Source organism: Nomascus leucogenys, chromosome 22a (genome assembly GCF_006542625.1).
Source record: "Nomascus leucogenys isolate Asia chromosome 22a, Asia_NLE_v1, whole genome shotgun sequence".
In the NCBI taxonomy this organism is placed as follows: Eukaryota; Metazoa; Chordata; class Mammalia; order Primates; family Hylobatidae; genus Nomascus; species Nomascus leucogenys.
In genome coordinates this window covers 38,949,222-38,972,395 of record NC_044402.1, presented here as the reverse complement: position 1 = coordinate 38,972,395, position 23,174 = coordinate 38,949,222, and the positions used below count along the sequence as shown (strand labels likewise).

The window sequence follows — 23,174 nt, the reverse complement described above, 5'->3', positions numbered from 1 at the left end:
CCTCAACATGGTCTCTTTGAACATAGAATTAAACCCAGGATTTCTCCATGAAGATGGCCACCATGCTTGGGTTCATGGTCAGATAGAGGAGGGCAACAAGAGTTAAGCATTCATTCAGGGAAGGAGTGGGGAGCAGGGTTATGTGGCTCTCACCTTGTTTTGTAAGATAAACTGAAGCACAATAAGGCAGGAGGCTCTTTTGATAAAAGGAGAGCAGTCAGAGGTGGAAAGAGGGCCAGAGATGGAGATTGACCCCAAAGGCCTTCTGCTTCAAGGTACTATAGAGGGGCAGGACAGGAGGACCAGGCAGGGTGGAGCAGAAGGCTTTGGAGCCAGAAGTAACACAGATCACTTTTTCCTTTTCTGGATTCCAATCTAGCGGGAAGAATCAGGTGTGTGGGATGAAGTAGGGTGTGGTGGGCTGAGTCCAGTCCGGACCAGGATTAGCGTGAGCCCCTCCTTGCCCCCAGTTGGGCCCCTTCCTTGCAGTGGGGTGCTCCTGGTCCCTTTCCTGCACACAAACACGTGATGACCCTGCAGACCAGATGTTCCAGGGCAGGCCTAATTTAAAGTCTGATGCCTTTTGACCCCATAGGTATACTTGTGTCTATCAGACTGTGGCTCTTCGTTTTAGTCTGGAAAATAAGATCATTGAGGCCGAGACATAGGCCCTGCCCTCCACAGGGCCAGGTTCTGTTCAGGCCCAAGGCTGTATAAGGTGTTCTTTGTGCTGGGGATGTGAGCAGAGCCTGGATGTTGAAGGTGGTCCGCTAGCCCAGGGTTAGTCCCAGACCACTGATGCCAATTGGCTGACTGGTCAGGGGTTGCAGGAGACCTCGGAGGTTACATTACTGCCCGGACCCTCTATCTCCTTCCCCTCACAGCATAACTCAAACGTGCTAAAAAGGGCTTTCATAAACAACTCAAGTCTGAAAACTCTGGCAGCACTCCCGCCCCTCCAGCCCTGGGGGGCTTCAGGAGGGTCTGGGCTGCCCGCCAGCTCCAGGCTGTCCCTAGACTTCAGTGGGGGGTGGGGAGTCAGTGCTGTTACCCTTTCCTTCCTGCTTGGTCTCCAGCCCAGAGTTTCCTTAGGCCCTGGCCTCCCTGGGCTCCCCACCCTACTCTACCTTAACCCTTTCCTCCCAGGGAAGGAGTGGCCAAGGTACCCGTTCTCTTGGGACGCCCGAGAGAGGCGGTTAGGGGTGGGGGGAGGTGGGAGTAAAGGGGAGAGATCCCTGTTCCAAATCTCAAAAAAGGGTGCCGGAAACCAATCCTCCCCTCCTTCCTCTTCCTCGTCTTTCCATTAGCAAGAGGGGAACGTGGAAGGAAACTAACTTTGACCCCTGGATTCTGGCTCTGGGCCCAAAACTTGGGTGGAAGGCAGAGGCCTCCGGGACCCTCCCCGCCCCCTCCTCCCCGCCCCGGCTCCCCCTCCCTCTTCTCCGCGCCCCTTTAAGCTATCCAGCAGACGCAGACACAGTTGATCCAGGAGGGGCTGGCGGAGTGCTGGAGGGGGAAGGCTGGGGGAGGAGGGAAGGGCGGCAGGAGCCCGACCGGTCCCACCCCTAGCTACAACCCCGGGCAGGAAGAGCTCGTCGCGGTAGCAGCGGTCGAAGGGGACCAAGCTCCAGAGGGCGGGCGCGCGAGCCGTGCCGGGTGGGTCCCGCCGCCTGGAGGAAGGAGGCCTTGCTGGGGGCGCGCCGCGGGGAGGAGGGGGCGTGGCTTAGGCGCCTGGGGCTGGGGGCTGGGGCGCCTGCCGCGCCGAGACCCGGGTGACACTATCGTCTCCTTCGTTCCAGGAGCGGGGGGGGCAGCCATGCTCCTGTCTGGGGGCGATCCTCCGGCGCAGGAATGGTTCATGGTGCAGACAAAATCGAAGCCTCGGGTGCAGCGGCAGCGGCTGCAAGTGCAGCGCATCTTTAGGGTCAAGCTGAACGCCTTCCAGAGCCGCCCGGACAACCCCTACTTCTGGCTACAGCTCGAGGGGCCCCGAGAGAACATGGGCAAAGCCAAGGTAAACAGCTTCTCCCCACCCCCACCCATCTCTTCCAGCCAGATCACTCTCTCCCCTTCCCCTGGGGAGATGGTGGTCCGCAGAGGCACCACCCACCCTGCCCCCGCTTGGATTTGGCAGTGTGGCAGGCAGGTACTGGGCCATCCTCCTGCTTCCCCAGATCAGCCTGCGCTCCTTCCATGCCCGCTTCTTCCCTCTGGTTCCTTCCTTTCCTGCCCCTCCCCTTCCCTACGTGTCACCTCTGTCCCTCAAGTGCACTGAGAGCACCTCCTCGGTGTGTGTCCCCCCATGAGACTTCCCTGGCCAGGGCCCCAGCATCCGCAGCCCCACTTTTCCATCTGAGGAGAAACTCAAGGCGCTGTATTTCTGTGGCCTCTGCAACACACCTCTTTGTTCTCCACCAAGACTGAAAGACCCAGGTCCTTCTGTCTCCTTTTAAGTCTCCTTAAATCCTGGGCTGCCTCTTGGAGCCTGTGAGTACTAGGACTGGAGGCTTTAGAGATGCTTCTAGAGTGACACTGGCATTTTACAGATGAAGTACTGGTGGCCAGAGAGGGTAAGGGGCCTGGCTGAGTGCTCAGAGTCAGGTAGGTGAGGTGGTGGGGGTTGGACCAGAACCCAGGGCTCTGGGCTCCCTGCCCCACGCTCTTGATGCCACTCAGCTTCTTGCAGGAGTTCAGAGTGGGGTGCAGCCCTCTTCCCAGATTCCCACCCCTTGGAGATGGGTGGGAGTCTGGGAGGAGGGCTATGGGCTTTCAGTTGAAAGGGCTTGCTATGTGGGGCTGGACCTTGGACAGGCCAGATCACAGTGCGCCTCTCTTGCAATCTCCCTGGCTTCTCTCACAAGCTTTTCCTCCCCTTGGGCCTGTCAGATTCCCCTGTCCCCCAAGGTTTACCTCTTCCCTTAGATTCCTTTATTTTACTTCTTCTTTGTAGGAATGCCGCAGCCTCCCTCTGCCCCAGACCACCTTCCCCTTTAACACACACCTACTGCAGCTGGGTCTATACCTATATCTTCATTGGTCAAGGCCATGGGTGGGGAGGCCCAGAACTCCGCCAGCCAGCCTGGTAGGCAGGCAGGCTGGGAAGTTCCTCCCTCAACCCCTCTGTGGAGCTGCTGGGTCAGCAGTTTTTCCAATTTTGACAGAGATGCTAGGAGAGGGAAGGGGTGTCTTCCCAGAGAACAGATGTGCTGGAGGCCTTGAGAGGAAGACGTTTCAGAAGCCGGGGTAGGGTAGGCTAACAAGAGGAGTGTTTTGGGTTCTTTGGGTTCTTAATCTTTTTGTTACTTTGAAAGACAGCAGCTCACCCTCTTAGGGGACTCGCACTTTCTTTTTCTTTTTCTTTCTTTCTTTCTCTTTTTTTTTTTGAGATGGAGTTTCACTCTGTTGCTCAGGCTGGAGTGCAGTGGCACAGTCTTGGCTCACTGCAACCTCCACCTCTGCCTCCTGTGTTCAAGTGATTCTCCTGCCTCAGCCTCCTGAGTGGCTGGGATTACAGGCATGTGCCACCATGCCCAGCTAATTTTTGTATTTTAGTAGAGATGAGGTTTCACCATGTTGGCCAGGTTGGTCTTGAACTCCCGGCCTCAGGTGATCCACCCGCCTCAGCCTCCCAAAGTGCTGGGATTACAGGCATGAACCACTGTGCTGGGCCAGGACTCACACTTTCGGAGGTACCCCCCCACCCCCTCCTTGCTCAAATCCTGGATTGGCTTCTCCAGGCCTATCTGCTCCGTCTCCCTCTGCTGCTTCAGGGTTCTTCAGGCCACAGATCTCACACTTCAGGCTCCCACTGTAGGCCCTGCTAATGGAATCAGTGGCTCCCTTGATTCCTAGCCCTGTTCCTCCACTCCCCCTTTGTCTTCCCTTTGGGAAAGGCATTGTTGAAAAGTGGGAACCCAGTGTGAGGGGATTCTGGGTAGCTCCTTGCCTTATTGTACACAATGAGCATAAAGGAGACTTTCTTGGCAATTTGGAGAAGGAGGACAGGGAAGGTGGGGGGTGGTTAAAGTTTTGTCTCAGGGGTTAGGGGATCTGGGTTTGATATGCTGCCACCAAGTTACAACCAAGATAGGAAGGGTGTGGTGAGGAGAGTTTGAGACTGGGGTTTGCTACCTGTTAACTGGGTGACCAGATCAAATAATTTATCCTCTCTTGAGCCATTTTCCTCATCTATGGAACAGACTATAATAATACCTGGTTCATGAAGAGTTTGTGACAGTCTGCTGAAATCATGCATGTTACAATACTTTTATAAAATGTGGAGAGCTATAGAGTATAGATGTTAGCTACTATTGTTTTCAACTAGCTGCATAACTTTGAGCAAGTCCTTTTCCCTCTCTGAGTCTTGATCTCCCTGTTTGTAAAGTGGAAGTCTTGGATTAAATGCTGTCTAAGGTCCAGCGATCTGACACATGAACATTTCCCAAGTGTAAGGATGTCTTGTGGTTCTCATAGGGAGGTAGCGTGGCTGGCCCCAATCTCAGCTGTAGGGACACAGAATCACGCACTTTGTTAATGGCCTACTGAACATAGGCCAACAGGCAGAGAGGACTCTGGGAGACCACAGGTTGCAGGACTGGGGGAGGGCTGATGGAGTGGGTGGCTTGTTGGCGTCTGAGGGGAGGAGGGGTCGAGAAGGATACAGGCTCATCAGAGAAGGGCCTGAGTGTGTTTCTATGTGGTTGGTTTCTCAGGAAAATCTCTGTGAAACTTGAGTGCTTTAAAATTGTTTTGTTGTGGTGGGATTAAAAAACATTGAAGACATTACTGTGAAACACATTCCCAGGCAGCAAAACAAACACTGGGGAGGCCTCTCTGAGGTGAAATCAGTGAGTGGAGAGGCGGGTTTTAGTAATGATCAGAAGAGGCCTGGGACATGCCCTGCTCCGCCCTTCTCCCCTTTGGCAATGAGGCGAGGATGGGGTGGGCGGCAGAGAAGAGAGGTGACCACTGCGGGAGGTGATGGGGAGCCTAAAGGCAGTGGTAGTGGGCAAGAGTACCTTTTGGAGACTGGGTTCTGGAGCTCTGGGACAGGGTGTGGCCTGCTGACATCTGGCTTGGCTGTCAGATGGAAGTTGAACTATCTTTGCGCACACTAACTGTGAGCAGTACCCTGAGAGTTGGTTGTGGTCAGTGCCTGGAGTTGGCTCCTATGGACCCACTGTTAAAATTTCAGGAATTGTGCAAGCGAGTGGAGGAGTATTTACAGCCATGGTGGAAGTATTTATGCCACAGAAATTGGCAAATGCGACAAATCAAGGTTACCCCCCACCCCCAGCTGATTGTTAAACATTTACCAGGACACCTACTTGTGTTGTGGGCACTGAATACTTCTTTTTCTTTAAACTTAAATTTTCTTTTATCAAAGTAATACACATTTGAAAAGTCCAATTATTACCAAAAGGCTTAGAAGAGCACACAGTGGTTCCCTGCCCTGGCCTTCCCAATTCCTCCTTCAGTAACCGTCCCCACTGACAGTATTTGCTCTGGCATTTACGCATCTCCACATTTCTAAAAGAATATGTAGACACTGTTGTCTTTTAATTAATCAACGTTTGGTGTTATCTTTTTTTGGTCCCATTATCGTATGTGAGGATTTGGCTCCCTTTCACGGCCAGCCCCTCTTCTCAAGATAGTTCTGTTTCAATTATCTGCTAAATCTACATTTAGCATTGCCTCATTATGCCTGTGCACATAGCGTTCACATCGAAGCACTGAAGTGTACTATGATTTTGTTTTCTTTCTTACTTTTTGGTTTCACTGAGGTCATTGAGGTTAAGCACTCCTTGTTTTTCAATTTGCCTTTCTTTGTACCTATTGTTAATTCTTATCACTTCCAGTAGCCTCTCAGTACAGTTTTCTACAAGGTCAGTCTATCAGTTCAAGGTGTTCTTTTGGTTCTAAATTTTTTCTTGGCGCCATCTCTCCTGTCTGGTCTGTTGCTTTCCAGGCTGACACAGCTGTCGTTCTTGGCATCCTTTGCCTTTTTTCTTTGCTAAATACTCATGTCCCGGACCTTGAAACTTTTTCTTTCCTGGGTTGATGGAACACATCCATCTGTAGCCTCAAGTTAAAAAGATGGTGCAGCAGCAAAATGTATGCAGATGCCTGCTTTCCACATGCCTGTCTCTTGAGTCATACCCTCCAATCTGAACTAGTTGTCCTGCGTAATGACCATTGTCACCCTAAAACAGTGCCTGGCATGTAGTCAAGAATGATTTGTCGAATGGATGAATAAATTCTGATATTTCTCTTCACTGTCATCCTGGAGATGGTCTTTGCTTCTTCCCTATTTGGTTTGCTGGAAAACTGCTCTCCAGTGGCTTCCCGGGAAAGGTTTTACAGGACGAAAAATGCTGAGGTTGCATGTCCACGTTGCATAGCCAAAGGATACTTGATTGATAGCTTAGCTGATATCAAATTATAAAAGGAAAATTATTTTCCTTCAGAAATGTGAGGGTTGTGCTCCATTTCGAGGAGCCTGAAGCTATTCTGGTCCCTGGTCATTTGTGTGAGATGTTTTTTTCTCTGGAAGTTGTCAGTTTTGCCCAATGTTCGGCAGTCTCCCAGTGAGGCCCCTTTGTGCGGGTCTGTTTTCCTCCATTGTCAGGCACTTTTGTTGTACTTAGGGGGCCTTCTATCTGGACACTCATGTTCCTCAGATCTGGGAAATGTGGGGAAATATTTAGTAGATGATTTCCTCTCCTGTGCTATCTCTGTCCTCTCTTTCTGGAAGTCCTCTATTTTCTTATGTTTTCTCCTCTTTTTCAACTTTAACTTTTTGTTCTGCTTTCTGAAGATTTCCTTAATTTTATCTTTGAAGCCTTTTCTTGGGTCTTTCATTTCTGCCATCAAATTTTAATGTCTAGAAGTGACTTGTATTCTCTCTGTTAAAAAATAGTATCCTACGCTTTTTAAATAAAATTTGAAACGCATGTATTCTATTCTTGTTTAGTGTGTACCATATTCTTTGTTACCTCTCTGAGGAGAGAAATGATAGTAAGCTTTTTGAAGTTTTCTTCTCCCCACTAGTTCCCTTCTTTCAGGTTGCTCTTTTTTTTCCTGTGTGGTTTGTTCTCTGTGTTTCACATTAGAAGTTTTCCTCATAAGCCTGATAATCCTTGCATGATAAAGAGTGAAGGACAAAAAGCTGATTGGGAGTGGAGGCTGTGGGCAGGACTTGTTGATTTTGAGCTTGATTGTACAGAGATTTGCAGGTGCTGTTGGTTAGGGACCCCGTTTTGTGATCTTTAAGTCTTTGCTCTTGGGCTGGCCAGGTTTTCCAGAATGTATGCCTCTCTTCTGTGGCCTGGAGGGTCAGGGTCTGGCTGCCAAGCAAATCTCTGAGTGGGAAGAATGAGTTTCTCTGCGTTTAGCTTGCATTGTATACATCATTCTTTGGCCCTCCTCACTCCCTCCATGTTTTTTGTGTGGTGCTCACACCTTTGATTATGCTGATCAACCTTGACTCCTAAGACCTTGTTTTGTACTCCCTGGAGAACAGCCCTCCAGTGAGCGGGAAGGACCTTGCCAAGCCTCTGTGTGTGTGTGTGTGTGTGTGTGTGTGTGTGTGTGTGTGTGTGTGTTGGGAGTGGTTGGGCTCCCAGATCTAACTGCTCCTCAAAGAACCTGGTTTTTCATATTCCCCTTCACTTCCAATTCCAGAGTTTCTTGTTGTTGTTTTCTGAGCCTTTAGAGTATCCTGCAGTGTAAATTGGGGTGGTTCTGGAAAGTAGACAATGAATGATAACTGACTTATGAGAAAGGAGAACCCTAAGTTAGGTGTTAAGTAATAAAGCACCTTGACAAGTACAGAATAGTATTAAAATATGTCATATAAATGCTTTTATTTAACTTACAAGTTGACTAACGACCTGTGGGTATTGGACAATATGTTCTTACAAATACAGTGCTCTTTTTCTGTGCCCTTTTCTATTCTTCCATATCATCTTTCTACCTAGTTGTTGTTCCTGCCTCTTCTTCTCTACTTTTTCTCCTCTTGGAGGAAGAAGGTCTGGGTTGGCTTTAGGCAGGAAAGCTGTTCAGGTATTTTCAGGCTGTAAATGCCTGTTATTCCCTTATCTTCTCTCCCTCTACAGTATAGACGGCATCATGGTGAAGACCCCCGACTGTGAAGCTAGAGTGCCTGAGTATCCCAGCCTACTAACTGTGTGATCTTGGACATATGGCCTTCCTTGCTCATCTAAAATGGGGATAATAGTGTTTTCTTAAAGGGCAGAGAAAGGAATAAATAAGATAATGTGTGCAAAGTGCCTGACACATAATAAGCTCTCACTAAATATTAGTTCAGATTTATTATTTTAAAAATTATCACAGTTCCTATATATTTCTTAATTTTAAAATATCAGGCCAGGCACGGTGGCTCACACCTGTAATCCCAGCACTTTAGGAGGCTGAGGCGGCTGGATTGCATGAGGCCAGGAGTTCAAGACCAGCCTGACCAACACGGCAAAACCCCATCTTTACTAAAAATACAAAAATTAGCCGGGCATGGTGGTGCACATCTGTAATCCCAGCTACTCGGGAGGCTAAGGCAGGAGAATTGTTTGAACCTAGGAGGCGGAGGCTGCAGTGAGCCGAGATCACTGCAGTGGAAAAATTCTGGTATCAGAGCCTCTAGCTATGCCACTGTACTCCAGCCTGGGTGACAGAGTGAGACTTTGTCTCAAAAAATAAAATAAAATAAAATAAAATAAAATAAAATAAAATAAAATATTGAACAGTTGATAGAACCATAAATATTCTAAGATCTCTGCAGAAAGAGAAAGAAGCCACCCATAATCTTCTTCCCTGGCACATCTCTCCATTTTTCATGTTTTTTTCAGGTCATCGAAATGGGGGTTCATGGGGTGGGGAATATTTGTTAACCGCCCACACCTGCTCAGATTTAACCTTGCTAGGCAGTGGGACCAGATGAGGTTGGGGTAGGAGGGGTTGGCTTGGGATGTCCATTGGGTTTTGAGCAGGTTTTGAACTGATTGAAAAGGGGTTAGACATGTATTTCAGGCTCTGAGGAAGAAGTTGCAGGTCTGTGGCCTCCTCCAGGTGGAAGAGGGACACGTAGGCCTGAGCAGGGAAGGATGACCCGGGGACTGAGCAGAGGCACCAGGGTGGTCTTCAGGATCGCTGTTGGAGATCCAAAATGGAGTATGGGACTGCCAGGGGAAAGCAGGAAGAGGGATGAGAAGGATGACTATCAAAGAAAGGGGATGTGGAAGGGCATGGGGGCATATGAAGTCCACATGGGGTGGCTGATTGGAGCAAGAGCTCATGGGACCACACTGATGGAACTCAGCCAGAGCAGAGGAACCCCAACCTCGCCCACCCCAGCTACTGCTAAAGATGGCGAGTGTGTGCACTGTGAGCTCTGTGAACTCTAGGACTTGGTCTGCCCAGAAAGCCAGAGGTCTTCCTTCTGTTTAGCTATTGCATGTATATGCTGGTGCAGGGGTTCCCCTGGACACTGGCCCAGTGGCTTATCTCCTCCTCTGTCGCCTCTGGGCAACTGAGTTACTATGATTAGGGGTACACGTTGTGCTAGAGGTATTCTGGAGGGGGATGAAGCTCGAGTCTCACATGATTACCCTGTAGTCACTGTGGTCTGCGAGAGGAGGTGGAAAAAATTCTGGTATCAGAGCCTCTGGCCGTGTGCCCTTGGGCAAGCTGCATAGCTCTTCTCAGCCTGCACAATGGGAACAGGCTGTGCCAGGTGTCATCCTCAGTACTTTCTGCGTATTAATTCACTGAAGCTGCAGAGTGGCCCAATGAGGCAGGAACTATTACTGTTCTCATTTTACAGATGAGGAACTGCAGGCATGGGGGGCAGGCATGCTGTGTGAGTAATAACTTGCCGCAGGTTGCATAGTTCCTGGCTTATGGAGGGTGCTCAGTAGAGTGCAGCCACCTTCCTCCCAGCTGTCACACAATTCAGGAATGCCAGACTGGGACTAGACCTCAGGAGCATCCAGTTTAACCTTCCTTTTTCTCGTTGAAGAGACTTAGGTGCTGAGAAGGTGATAGATGCCCCACAATTAACCTAATCAGTTGAGGTCGAGTTGGAGCTGCAACCTGGGTTCTTTCCCTCCTCTCTCCCAGGCTTCCCTGTTCTGTTGGTGTTCCCTGGAAAGAAATGGGTGTGTGAGGGTGCAGGACCAGGGAGAGAGTGGCTGGCCGTGGGGGAGTCATTTGGCTCATGGTGGATGGGGGGTGGTAGTGGTGGGGCCACATGGTTAGTGAGGGGCTGGCCTTTTGGGTGGCGAGGGCAGATCCGGGGCAGGCCCCTAACGGACTGATTTCATTGTGTTCTCCCCACTGTGCCCAGGAATACCTGAAGGGCCTGTGCAGCCCAGAGCTGTGGAAAGAGGTTCGCTACCCGCCCATCCTGCACTGTGCCTTCCTTGGGGCCCAAGGCCTCTTCCTGGACTGCCTTTGCTGGAGCACCCTGGCCTACCTGGTGCCTGGCCCCCCTGGCTCCCTGATGGTGGGCGGGTTGACTGAGTCTTTCATCATGACACAGAACTGGCTGGAGGAGCTGGTGGGGCGACTGCGCTGGGGTCCTGCCCCTCTGCTGACCCCCCGGGGGATCTGGGAGGCTGAGGTCACCCGGGCCTTTGGGGCCCTGGTCTGGATCCGTGGTGACCAGCATGCAGGGGACCTACTGCAGCTGCCCCCAGCGGTCCAGGAGCTGCTGCTGAGCCTGGTGCGGGATGCTGCAGGCAAGGAAGACATCATCGAGTGGCTCAGCCGCTTCGGCATCTCTGACTCCCACTCTGATCCGGAGGTTCTAATCTGCCCTCCCCAGCAGCAGAAGGAAGCCCCAGCCATGGTGTCCGTGGGAGAGAGTCCTGGACCCTTTGTGGACATGGGGACCTTCCAGAACAGGGGCCCAGAAAATTCAAAGAGATTATCTAGCCTGGGAGCCACTGGGTCCCTGATCCCAGCCCAGAGCACACTGCAGGAGGCAGCAAACCAGCTGGTACGGTAAGTTCTGGAGAATGAACCTGGCTTCTCTGATCCTACCCCTGCTCCCCTACCCTAAGGAAATAGTAGTAGTTTGGGACCAAACTGGCCTTCCACCTTTTCAATGAACTTGGGCTTCCTCCAGGGTCGGTTCCAACAACCAAGATGGTATGGACAGTGCTCAAGAGGAAGGGCCAGTGCAAGCCACCAGCAGCCAGGACTCCACGAACCACACACAAGCCTTGTTGAAGCAAAGGCAGGTCCAGAGGATAGAAGATAAACTTCTCTTCCAACCTCCAGTATCAGCCCTAGGCGTGTGCCCATCCTGGAAGGCCTGGACCCCGGGGCCAGCCTTTGGGTCATTGTGGCCGGGGGCTATTGCTGCAACCTTCTGGAGGATCAATGAGCTGCATTCTCTACATCTGGCCTGGCTCCTTTCCCAGGCGTGCTTCAATTTCCCCTTCTGGCAGAGGCCTCTGGGCCCCATTCAGTTGAAGCTGCCAGGGCAGAATCCTTTGCCCTTAAATCTGGAGTGGAAGCAGAAGGAGCTGGCCCCTCTGCCCAGTGCAGAAAGCCCAGCTGGTAGACCAGATGGGGGGCTGGGAGGAGAAGCAGCCCTGCAGAATTGCCCAAGGCCAGAGATTCCCCCAAAAGTTACGAGTTTATTGGTGGTCCCCGGGAGCTCAGATATAAAAGACAAAGTTAGCTCGGATCTCCCACAGATAGGGCCACGCTTGACCGCTACACCCCAAATACAGGCTGGAGGTGAGCCGGGGGATCAAGGGAGTATGCAGTTGGATTGTAAGGGACTGGAAGAGGGACCCGCTCCAGTGCTGCCAACAGGGCAAGGGAAGCCCGTGGCTCAAGGGGGGCTGACAGATCAGTCAGTACCTGGAGCTCAAACAGTGCCTGAAACTCTCAAAGTGCCCGTGGCTGCAGCAGTGCCCAAAGCTGAAAATCCCCCCAGAACTCAAGTGCCACCTGCAGCTCCCAAAGTGCCTACATCCCGAATGATGCTGGCAGTGCACACAGAGCCTGCAGCTCCCGAAGTGCCTTTGACTCCAACAAAGCCGACAGCTCAATCGATGGCCACAGCTCAAAAAACAGTTGTGAATCAACCGGTGTTGGCAGCTCAAGTGGAACCCACAACTCCAAAAACTCCCCAGGCTCAGAAGACGCCTGTAGCAAAAACATCACCTGCAGGTCCCAAAACACCCAAAGCTCAAGCTGGGCCTGCAGCTACAGTTTCCAAAGCACCTGCAGCTTCCAAAGCACCTGCAGCTCCCAAAGTACCTGTGACCCCCAAAGTCCCCAGAGCTCCCAAAACACCTGCAGCTCAGAAGGTGTCCACGGATGCAGGGCAAACCTTGGATGTAGCCAAACTTCTGAGTGAGGTCCAGCCTACATCAAGGGCTAGTGTCTCCTTACCGAAGGGCCAGGGGCAGGCTGGAAGGCAGGGTCCCCAGCCCAGTGGCACCTTGGCCTTCAGCAGTAAGCACCAGTTTCAGATGGAGGGGCTCCTGGGGGCTTGGGAGGGGGCCCCAAGGCAGCCACCTCGCCACCTGCAAGCGAACAGCACAGTGACCAGCTTCCAGAGGTACCACGAGGCCCTGAATACACCCTTCGAGCTGAACCTGTCAGGGGAACCTGGAAACCAGGGGTTGCGGCGAGTGGTCATCGATGGCAGCAGTGTGGCCATGGTGTGAGTAGTCGTGGGCGTGGGGTGGGCTGGGGATGCTGTGGAGCTGGGGCAGGGCATCCCTGGCAGACAGAATGTGGGCATCCCTTCCCAACCTTCCTATGGGCGACATGGGGAAGAGGGGAGGGAAGTGGTCCATCCATGTTGAATGGCTCCTGCATGCCAGGCAGTGTGCATGGAATCCTCACAGCAGCCCTCAAGGGCAGGTTTCTGGTGTCCCTCTCTGATAGATGCTGAAGCAGGCTCAGAGGTGGGAAATCTTTCCCAAGATCCCTGAACCAGCAAAGGGTTCAGCTGGCCTTTTGGCTCAGATGTGTCCACTGCCAAGGTCCATGCCCTTCCCAGGCCGGCTTTTAAACTTTTAGCCCAAACTTCAAGGCCCAGCACAGATTTCTAGTGTGAAGCTTTTCCTGACCCTGCTGGCCCTTAGCGATTGCCCTTCCTGCACAGTACTTACTGCTGTAGAGGTGTTAGCATAAACATATGCATGCCACATAATCTGCCACATGATAGAGTAGTTTCACCTGTGCAGAGCACACTCCCAGCACACTGTCGGTGGCCAGGGAATTTTTGTTTGCTTTAAGCCCTCAACTGAGCTCTCTGAGTGGAGGGGCTGCCTTCTTCCTCTTGCCCTCAGTGTCCCTACACACATATGTACACACAGGTACATGCACACACACACGTGTGCACACACACACAGAGTTTCTGGCAGTGCCCCGCACCCAGTAGGTGCTCACAGAATGTCTGAGTATGGAGGGAAGGGGAGAGGGCATCATTGGTGTCCTTGGTGCTGGCATTGCTTGCTTGCTGCCCCAGGGCTGGCTCTGAGGGAGGAGTGGTGAGGCAGGGTCTTTCCTTGTCCCACGACCCCACAGGCACGGCCTCCAGCACTTCTTCTCCTGCCGAGGAATTGCCATGGCAGTGCAGTTTTTCTGGAACCGGGGACACCGAGAGGTCACTGTGTTTGTACCCACCTGGCAGCTGAAGAAGAACCGGAGGGTGAGAGGTGAGGTGTCCCCTGCCTGCCCAGCCTCCGCAGTGTCACCAGGCTTTCTTCTCTCTGCCTTGCTGCCCCCACCCTCTGCCACCCCAGAGTGGCCATTTCCACTTAGCCCTCCCTTGACCATTTCTGTCTTCTGCCTTTCGCCCCCAGAGAGCCACTTTCTGACGAAGCTACACTCGCTCAAGATGCTTTCAATCACGCCCTCCCAGCTTGAGAATGGCAAGAAGATCACCACCTACGATTACAGGTGTGCCGGTCCCCAGGCCTGCCTTCCTGGGCACAGGGAGTTGGGCCCGGCTGGTGTGTCAGGTGGAGTCCGGCCTGTCTTCTCTGGGGAAACGGAGGCAAACATGTTGGGGGTGCGGGTTGTGCAGAGGGTGGGGTGGAGCATGAGCCTCTGTCGGCAGAGGGATGGGCACATTGAGGAAAGGGCTCGAGGCTGGCTCTCCCCAAGCCCGGAGTCGTTCCTGACTTTGGGACTCTGGAGTCCGTCTGCCTTAGCTAACAGGCATTCTTCCCCCATGACCTGTGAACATCAGAGAGGTTCCCCAGGGTTTTGGGTGCCCGTTTCGGTTGAGGCTCATGTCTCCAGACTGCTTTAGTCTTTTCCTCCCTCGGAGCCCAGGCACTGGTGGAGGTCTGTGCATGGCTGATGTGGACGGAGCCCTGGGCAGGGCTCTGGCAAAGGGGAGCCCTGAATGCCTAAACCCCGAATGCTTGCCTGCTTGTCAATCCTAAGCGCCCACTCCTTAGCATGGCTGCAGGACCTCTGTGCTCAGGGGAAGCCTGTGACCCTGCCTCTCTTAGGGCAGGGAAGGCCCTGGCATAGTCACTGGTCCTGGGTTGGAGTTGAGGCTGGGCAGACAGAGATCCTGGTTTCACACAGGCAACTCTCATGCCAGGCAGGGAGAAGTTCTGTTTCTCCACACTCTTCCCAAGACCTGGCACCCAACCAGGCCTGGGAAAGGCTGGGCAGAGAACCTCATGCATCCCTCCTTGTAGAGCTAGTCCCCTCCATCGAGTCTTTAAGTGCCTCTGAGTTCAGGCGTGGGTTTGACGCCTGCTTTTCTGCAGACCGTCCCTCTGCTGGGCACTTGCTTTGGGGAGCCCGAATGGAAAGTTTCAGGGACTACTGAGAAGTAGGTAGCCTTTGCTTTCCTTCCTGGTCACAGCCCTCTTTAGAGGAGAGGTGATCCTTGGAAAAGTGGATTTGTTTATTCAGGTATGTGTGCTTATATGTGTTAGCGTATATATGTCTGTATGTCTTGGCATATTCGTATGAATATTATGCATTGGTGAAGCATTATAATGGAATATTTGTGTGTGTGCTGTGTGGCCGGCACTTACCTAGACACTTAAAAGCATTATCTCATTCAGTTTAATCCTCACAGCAACATGGGGTAGGTATTTTATCTCTGTTTTACAGATGCAAAAAATGGAAGCAGTAAATACACCTGTGTGAATGTGGACGAATGTGAGTTTCTGTGTCTGTGCATGTGTACGTATGTGCCTATGTGTATAACAGGGGTGTGTGTTTGTATATACAGCTAGGAGTGCGTGCATCCAAGGTCACCCTTGGATGACCCTGATCCCTATCAGTGATCTCACATGGCTGCATAGAGGAGGGGATGGGCTTGGGGGTCCTGGACTTCTGAGTAGGAAGGGCAGTGTCTTTGTCTGACACACCTCAATGTGAAGCTGCAAGTTCATTTTCCCAGATGACCCAGGAAGTGAGGGGGCTACTTACTGGGTCATTAGTGACTTCCCCTCTCCCTGCAGGTTCATGGTAAAGCTGGCAGAGGAGACAGATGGCATCATTGTCACCAATGAGCAGATTCACATCCTGATGAATAATTCCAAGAAACTGATGGTCAAAGATCGGTAAGACGGCTCCCCAGAGGCTTCAGCCATTCCTTCCCCTTGGATGTCAGGCAGCCCCTGGCATGGGAGAGATTAGGGCTGGAAGAGAGGCCTTGGAGTAGTGCCGACCAGCACCTGCCAGGATGTGGGTCTCAGCCCCATGGAGAAGCCAGGCGACAACAGGGTGTGGGTGGGTCAAGGGCTCACAGTGACTGTGCCTCTTCTTCCCCTGGGCCCAGCTTGCTGCCTTTCACCTTTGCGGGGAATCTCTTCATGGTGCCTGATGACCCCCTGGGCCGTGATGGCCCCACCTTGGATGAGTTTCTGAAGAAGCCAAACAGGTAATAGGTCAGGCCTCCACAGCCTCCCAGGCCCTCCTGGGGCTGATCAGAAACTTCCCCTTAGTGTTGGCCAACATCTAGTGCGTAATTATGATCAGAGTGAGTGATCTGACTTTTTCATGTCTTTATACTTGTGCCACAAGTTTATGTGTTCATAAACCACTTACAGTAGGTTTTAATACATACATGAAAGCACATATGTAGAATGTAGTTTTAACATTCTATATGCATCCTTCCAAACTGGCATTTGTGCTCAATGATTTATTAGTTTTTTCAGATGTATCCTATGCTAATTTATGTAGCTCTGTTTAATGGTCATATAGTATTCCATTACATGAGTACCCAATAGATTTTTCTGTTTTCTTGTTGAGGGCCATTTGACCACTTCCATTATATGCTGTTGGGTCCAAGGCTGCAGTGAACAGCCTTGCTCTTATTCTTTGTATCCAAGGGAAGCTGTGTCTAGAATATTCACCAAGTAGGATTTTTTTCTATGTTCATTGTCTCATCCGATCCTCACAACTTGAGTTATACATAAATGACCACTGTCCTCATTTTATAGATGAGGAATCTGTGACTCAAGTGACTTTTCCAAGGTCACATTGCTGGTGCCAGCAGAATTGGTTTGCAGTAACTTGGATCCTCTGCTGCCCACCTGCCAGTTCCCTAGGCCTAGCAGAGGACCTTGGTCAGGATCTTCTGGGCAGAGCACTGCTTCCTGGGGCCAGATCCCCCAGTCTCACCTTGCCAGTTTGGAAAAAAGTGATGTGGATGAGGTTTGCCTGCTGTGTCCTCACAAGTTCCTTGTCAGGCTCTCCTTCGCTTTGGTGACACTGCCCCCTTTTTCCAGGATTGCTCATCCTGGGTTAGGCTGGAAGCCGCCAGTCATCTCTTATCAAATTGTTGGCTTACAGCTAGCTTAAATGTTAGTTGGTCAGTGAAGTTTTGATTGGATGAGGCTTCAAGGCACAAATGAACCTCTAATACTGGAGGTCTGGCCCATGCATGAGGTAGAGGAAGTATTTATAGGCAGGGGCCCAATTGTGCCTCTGTCATGCAAGTTGTTGGCACTTGGCCCAGCCTCAGGACACTTTGGAATGGGGTTTCCACAGAGGCGCTTTCCCTTTGGAGGATTGCTCAGGATAGGGCTGCCTTTCCCTCTTCCATCTGTTTTGGTGTAGGTTGGACACTGACATTGGCAACTTCCTGAAGGTGTGGAAGACCCTTCCTCCCAGCTCAGCCAGTATCACTGAGCTGAGTGATGACGCTGACTCTGGGTCCCTGGAGAGTCTGCCGAATATGGAAGAAGTCAGGGAAGAGAAGGAGGAGAGGCAGGATGAGGAGCAGAGACAGGGGCAGGGCACACAGAAGGCGGCTGAGGAGGACGACCTTGACTCTTCGCTGGCATCAGTGTTCAGGGTGGAGTGCCCGTCCCTTTCGGAGGAGATCCTGCGGTGCCTCAGCCTCCATGATCCCCCCGATGGGGCCCTGGACATCGACCTCCTGCCGGGGGCAGCTTCTCCCTACCTGGGCATCCCCTGGGATGGAAAGGCTCCCTGCCAGCAGGTTCTTGCCCACCTGGCCCAGCTCACCATCCCCAGCAACTTCACCGCGCTCTCCTTCTTCGTGGGCTTCATGGACTCCCACAGGGATGCCATCCCTGAGTATGAAGCCCTTGTGGGCCCCCTGCACAGCCTCCTCAAGCAGAAGCCTGACTGGCAATGGGACCAGGAGCACGAGGAGGCCTTCCTGGCCCTGAAGCGAGCCCTGGTGTCTGCCCTCTGCCTGATGGCCCCCAACTCCCAGCTGCCCTTCCGCCTCGAGGTGACCGTGAGCCACGTGGCCCTGACAGCCATCCTCCATCAGGAGCACTCAGGGAGGAAGCACCCCATAGCCTATACCTCAAAACCCCTCCTCCCTGACGAGGAGAGCCAGGGCCCCCAGTCAGGGGGAGACAGCCCCTATGCCGTGGCCTGGGCCCTCAAGCATTTTTCCCGCTGCATTGGAGACACCCCGGTGGTCCTGGACCTTTCCTATGCCTCCCGGACCACTGCAGACCCTGAGGTGCGGGAGGGCCGCAGGGTTTCCAAAGCTTGGTTGATCCGATGGTCCCTCTTGGTTCAGGACAAAGGCAAGAGGGCCCTGGAATTGGCCCTCCTCCAGGGCCTGCTGGGGGAGAACCGCCTGCTGACCCCCGCGGCCTCCATGCCTCGATTCTTCCAGGTTCTGCCGCCTTTCTCTGACCTGTCCACGTTCGTCTGCATCCACATGTCGGGCTACTGCTTCTACCGTGAGGATGAGTGGTGTGCTGGCTTTGGTCTCTATGTTCTATCGCCCACCAGCCCCCCTGTCTCCCTTTCCTTCTCCTGCTCCCCTTACACGCCAACCTATGCCCACCTGGCAGCCGTGGCCTGCGGCCTGGAGCGCTTTGGCCAGTCCCCACTCCCAGTGGTTTTCCTCACTCACTGCAACTGGATCTTCAGCCTCCTGTGGGAGCTCCTGCCCCTCTGGAGGGCTCGGGGCTTCCTCTCCTCTGATGGAGCTCCACTCCCTCACCCAAGCCTGCTCTCCTACATCATATCCCTCACCTCTGGCCTCTCATCCCTTCCGTTTATCTACCGAACCTCCTACCGGGGCTCTTTGTTTGCTGTGACAGTGGACACCCTGGCCAAGCAGGGTGCTCAGGGGGGTGGGCAGTGGTGGAGTTTGCCAAAGGATGTGCCAGCCCCTACAGTGAGTCCCCATGCCATGGGCAAGAGGCCCAATTTGCTGGCATTACAGCTGAGTGACAGCACCCTGGCCGATATCATTGCCAGGCTGCAGGCTGGGCAGAAACTGTCCGGCTCCTCACCGTTTAGTTCTGCCTTTAACTCACTCAGCCTTGACAAGGAGAGTGGCCTGCTTATGTTCAAGGGAGATAAGAAGCCCAGGGTCTGGGTAGTCCCAACGCAACTCCGGAGGGATCTGATTTTCTCTGTGCATGACATTCCCTTGGGGGCCCACCAGAGGCCCGAAGAGACCTACAAGAAGTTGCGTTTGCTGGGGTGGTGGCCCGGGATGCAGGAGCATGTGAAAGATTACTGCAGGAGCTGCTTGTTCTGCATCCCCCGAAATCTCATAGGCAGCGAGTTGAAGGTTATTGAGTCCCCATGGCCCCTCAGGTCGACCGCCCCCTGGTCGAACCTGCAGATCGAGGTGGTGGGCCCTGTCACCATAAGTGAGGAGGGCCATAAGCATGTGCTTATTGTGGCTGACCCGAACACCAGGTGGGTGGAGGCATTCCCCCTGAAGCCCTACACACACACGGCTGTGGCCCAGGTGCTGCTTCAGCATGTGTTTGCAAGGTGGGGTGTTCCTGTGAGGCTGGAGGCAGCCCAGGGGCCCCAGTTTGCCCGGCACGTCCTTGTGAGCTGTGGGCTGGCCCTGGGAGCCCAGGTGGCCTCCCTGAGTAGGGACCTCCAGTTCCCCTGCCTAACGAGCTCAGGGGCCTACTGGGAATTCAAGAGGGCCCTCAAGGAGTTCATCTTCCTGCATGGGAAGAAGTGGGCGGCCTCCCTGCCCTTGCTGCACCTGGCCTTCAGGGCTTCCTCCACTGACGCCACACCGTTCAAGGTCCTGACCGGGGGTGAGTCAAGGCTCATGGAGCCCCTGTGGTGGGAGATGAGCAGCGCAAACATTGAAGGGCTCAAGATGGACGTCTTCCTGCTACAGCTGGTGGGGGAGCTGCTGGAGCTCCACTGGAGGGTGGCTGACAAGGCGAGTGAAAAGGCCGAGAACAGGCGTTTCAAGCGGGAGAGCCAGGAGAAGGAGTGGAATGTGGGTGACCAGGTCCTCTTGCTGTCCCTCCCCAGGAATGGCAGCAGTGCCAAATGGGTGGGTCCCTTCTATATCGGGGACCGGCTGAGCCTGTCACTCTATAGGATATGGGGCTTCCCAACCCCAGAGAAGCTGGGGTGCATCTATCCCAGCAGTCTGATGAAGGCCTTTGCCAAGAGTGGCACCCCCCTGTCCTTCAAGGTCTTGGAGCAGTGAGCGGGAGCAGCGGGGGTGCCCCCTGCCCCAGGGCTGTGGGTTTCTGCTGCTAGGCCTCCCCCTGTCCCAGCAGTGCTCTCAGCCAACTAGGGGCCCTCAGTTGTGCCTTTTGTAGAGAAGTTGCTTCATAAAGCTTTGCTGAATTGCCTTGAACTAGGGACCAGCATCCCCATGGAAACATCCCCAGTCTGGGGTACTTGGAGAATTTGCCAAAGGCTGTCAGATATGGGTCCCTGGCAGTTTTACACTGGGAAATAGAGTGCTCCTCTAGGATATACCAGGATCAGTGTCTTTTCCCCAAGTATCCTCTTTCCCCTTCACATGTAGGTGTGTGGTGGTGTGCACACACACACTCACGCCAGAATCTTACTATCTTGGCCATGAAACTGTGGCTGCGGACCTCGGAATTGGAACCACAGTCCTTTCCCATACAGAAACCCCAAATGTGGGCTTCTCCCTCCAACCTGTTCTTCTGGGGACCCTTTGCCCTTAGAGCTGTCCCAGATGACATAAACCTTGGCAGGCTGTGGGGAGGCCGCTGCCTCCTAGCCTCACAGTCAGCTTTCTTAAGCCAGGTGTGGCCTGCACAGCTGTCAGGGCAGGGCTGGCCATCCTCCCAGGCCTCCAGGGCAGTGTCTTGGAGTGGGAGGATGGCCAGCCACAAGCCACCGGCTTGTCAGCACGGGAAGGGCAAGGGGGAAATGGGTTCGCCTACCTCATTTGACTCCAGCAAATGGAGACAATTCCTGACCCCTGCTTTGATGGTGTTGACCCCACAGGAATCAAGGATCTTGATGCCAAGTGTGGCATCTCTACCTGAAGAGCTGCTTCTGTTAGACCCAGGGGCCCCGGCCTCTGTTTTAAGGGGGGAGGGCATCTGCAACAAGAGTGGCACACGGTGAAGTGCTGGCATGGCTCTACCTCCCAACCCCTCCCAACCCCATCCCAAAGTCTACAGCCCTCTGCTCCTTCTACCTCCACTGTACCCTGCATCCCAGACCCAACAGATTGTGTGATTGCTTCATCTGTATCACCCCCCTCCCCCCAAGTCCTGTGGACCTGCCTTCTGTGTAGAGCAAAACCCAGGCTCCCTCACAGCCATTCTTTGCAGAGAGCACCCTTGCAGTGAGCGTGAGTTCCTTGCAGGTGTGTGCGTGTACACTTACCCTCTGAATTGCTGCCGCTGCCAAGGAAGTGGGCTCCAGGTGAAGGCCAGTGCCACGTCACTCTGGCTGGCCTTCTGAGTAGTTTCATTTCTCCAGAAGCTGAGCCAGTCTCCTGGTCTAGCACAGGTTGCCAGAACGCTTGGCGTTGCAGAGTGCTAGAGCCAGTGGAGAACTTGCCAACTTGATTGTTATACAGCAGAGGAAAGAGGATCACAGAGGGAAAGTGATTCACCCAAAGTCACACAGTGAGTTCATGGCTGAGCTGAGACCAGGATTAAGCTTCCTGACTCCCAGTTCACCATGAAAAGGGTTCTGGCAACAGGTTCAAGCTGGAGAATCCTTCAAAATCCTACACCCACATTCTCTCCAACTCTTCATCTCCCTGATCTTCCAGACAAACTACCTGGATGTTGCCCTTAAACCATTTCTAGCTGTTAACCCTGTCCAGAAAAATGATTGAGTGATAGCTGAGAAGTGGAAAGTGTGGGATTTTTGGCAGGTGCTCTCTTTCCTCCGCCCCCCATGCCATTCTTTCTCTTCCTCCTCTCTGTAATGGTATGTCCAGCCTCACTCTCCCTCCCTGGTGCTGTATGCATTCCCCCTGTTAGCTACATTTATGATCACATACCCTTCTTTTAAGTGAATTTTTTTTCATTTGATTTGTCAATAAACGAATCAAACTGGAGCTGATGTCCAGTTCTTTGTTTAGCTTCAGTCTCAATTGTGGGAATGAGAAGTGTGGGGCAGTCATGGGGTATGGCTGCTATATGTTTCCCAGATAGACTTGCAGATTTGAAGAAAAGTACCTTTTCCAGATCACCTGCCCCAAGCTCTTACTGTACAGATGAGGAGAGCAGGGCCCAGAGGGCGATATGCTTAAGGCTCCATAGCTGCTTCATGGCAGGGCTGGAAGGAGAGTCCCACCTCTGGGTTTCCAAGCTGGTACCCTTGGCAGTTAATGTCTTGGAAGTGGGCAGGGTGGGAATGAAAACGAGTGATGAGGCAGGGCACAGTGGCTCATGCGTGTTATCCCAGCACTTTGGGAGGCCGAGGTGGGTGGATTGCTTGAGGCCAGGAGTTCGAGACCAGCCTGGCCAACGTGGTGAAACCTCGTCTCTACTAAAAATACAAAAATCAGCTGGGTGTGGTGTCAGGCATCTGTAATCCCAGCTACTCAGGAGGCTGAGGCAGGAGAATTGCTTGAACCCGGGAGGCGGAGGTTGCAGTGAGCCGAGATCACATCACTGCACTCCAGCCTGGGTGACAGAGCGAGACTCCATCTCAAAAAGAAAAGAGAAAGAAGGAAAGAAGGAAAGAAAGAAAGAAGGAAAGAAGGAAAGAAGGAAGGAAGGGAGGAAGGAAAGAAAGAAAGAAAATAAAAGAATGATGAGAGAATGGTGTTAGTGCTGAACCAGCTTCATTTTACTGGAAAAATTATAGACCTAGGTTTGCATCTATATTTGCTACCTAAGCAGGCTGTTTCCTGAGGCGTCAGTTTCCCCATCTGTAAAACAAAGGGTAACAATTCCTAATTTATGAGATGGTTCAAGGATTACATGAAATTATCTGTTTGAAGAGGCTAGTATGGCTTGAGATGGAATAGCATTCATCACACGTAGCAAGCATTACTCTTCTTCCTGCCCTGGGAACTCTTGCTGTTCTGTCCCCTCAGGGTCAGAGAACTTCTTAACCCAGGCCAAGCTTCGTGACTTTAGGCCTTTGCTTTTTGCTGCCTTTCTCACCTGCCGGGGTTCTGCTCAGCACTGGCTGGCATACGGGTCGGGGTGGGAACCATCCTTCCTGAGAACTCCCCAGCTCATGTGCATACCATTGTTCATTCAGTATTTATAGGACACCTGCTATGTGCCAGGCTCTGCCTAGGTGTGGGATGGCTAACAGGTAACAGGAGTGACAAGGTCTCTGCCTCTTTGCAGCCCACAGTCACATGAGGGAGACAGACAATCCAACAAACAAATACAGTTCAGGGTGGTGAGGGAAACAATGTGGCTTAGGAGCCCATGGTGCAGGGGCCTGGGGTCTCAGCCCACACGACAGTCAGAGAGGCCTTGCCTGAG

At 52.7% G+C, this 23,174-nt stretch overlaps 1 protein-coding gene across 2 annotated transcripts; it reads left to right on the top strand.

Moving 5' to 3' along the window:
* Positions 1-1,356: 1,356 nt before the first annotated feature.
* On the top strand, positions 1,357-21,784 carry NYNRIN (NYN domain and retroviral integrase containing). 2 transcript variants are annotated; one of them, XM_003260700.4, is made up of 9 exons: positions 1,357-1,656; positions 1,800-2,014; positions 10,361-11,019; positions 11,144-12,700; positions 13,573-13,703; positions 13,851-13,947; positions 15,480-15,581; positions 15,800-15,901; positions 17,083-21,784. In XM_003260700.4, exons 2-9 carry the CDS (start codon positions 1,817-1,819, stop codon positions 19,931-19,933), a joined length of 5,697 nt encoding a protein of 1,898 aa, XP_003260748.2. In that variant the 5' UTR covers positions 1,357-1,656; positions 1,800-1,816; the 3' UTR covers positions 19,934-21,784. The 2 variants fall into 2 exon arrangements, with proteins under 2 accessions (XP_003260748.2, XP_030659268.1); XM_030803408.1 differs by having other exon boundaries at positions 1,441-1,656; positions 10,841-11,019.
* The last annotated feature ends 1,390 nt before the right edge of the window (positions 21,785-23,174 follow it).

Excerpts from the sequence above, each read along its gene's own strand:
- NYNRIN (XM_003260700.4), top strand. The coding sequence starts at position 1,817 with ATGCTCCTGTCTGGGGGCGATCCTCCGGCGCAGGAATGGTTCATGGTG. Across the intron at positions 11,020-11,143 it reads GCAGCAAACCAGCTGGTACG|GGTCGGTTCCAACAACCAAG; the intron begins GTAAGTTCTGGA and ends GGCTTCCTCCAG. Across the intron at positions 13,704-13,850 it reads GAAGAACCGGAGGGTGAGAG|AGAGCCACTTTCTGACGAAG; the intron begins GTGAGGTGTCCC and ends TTTCGCCCCCAG.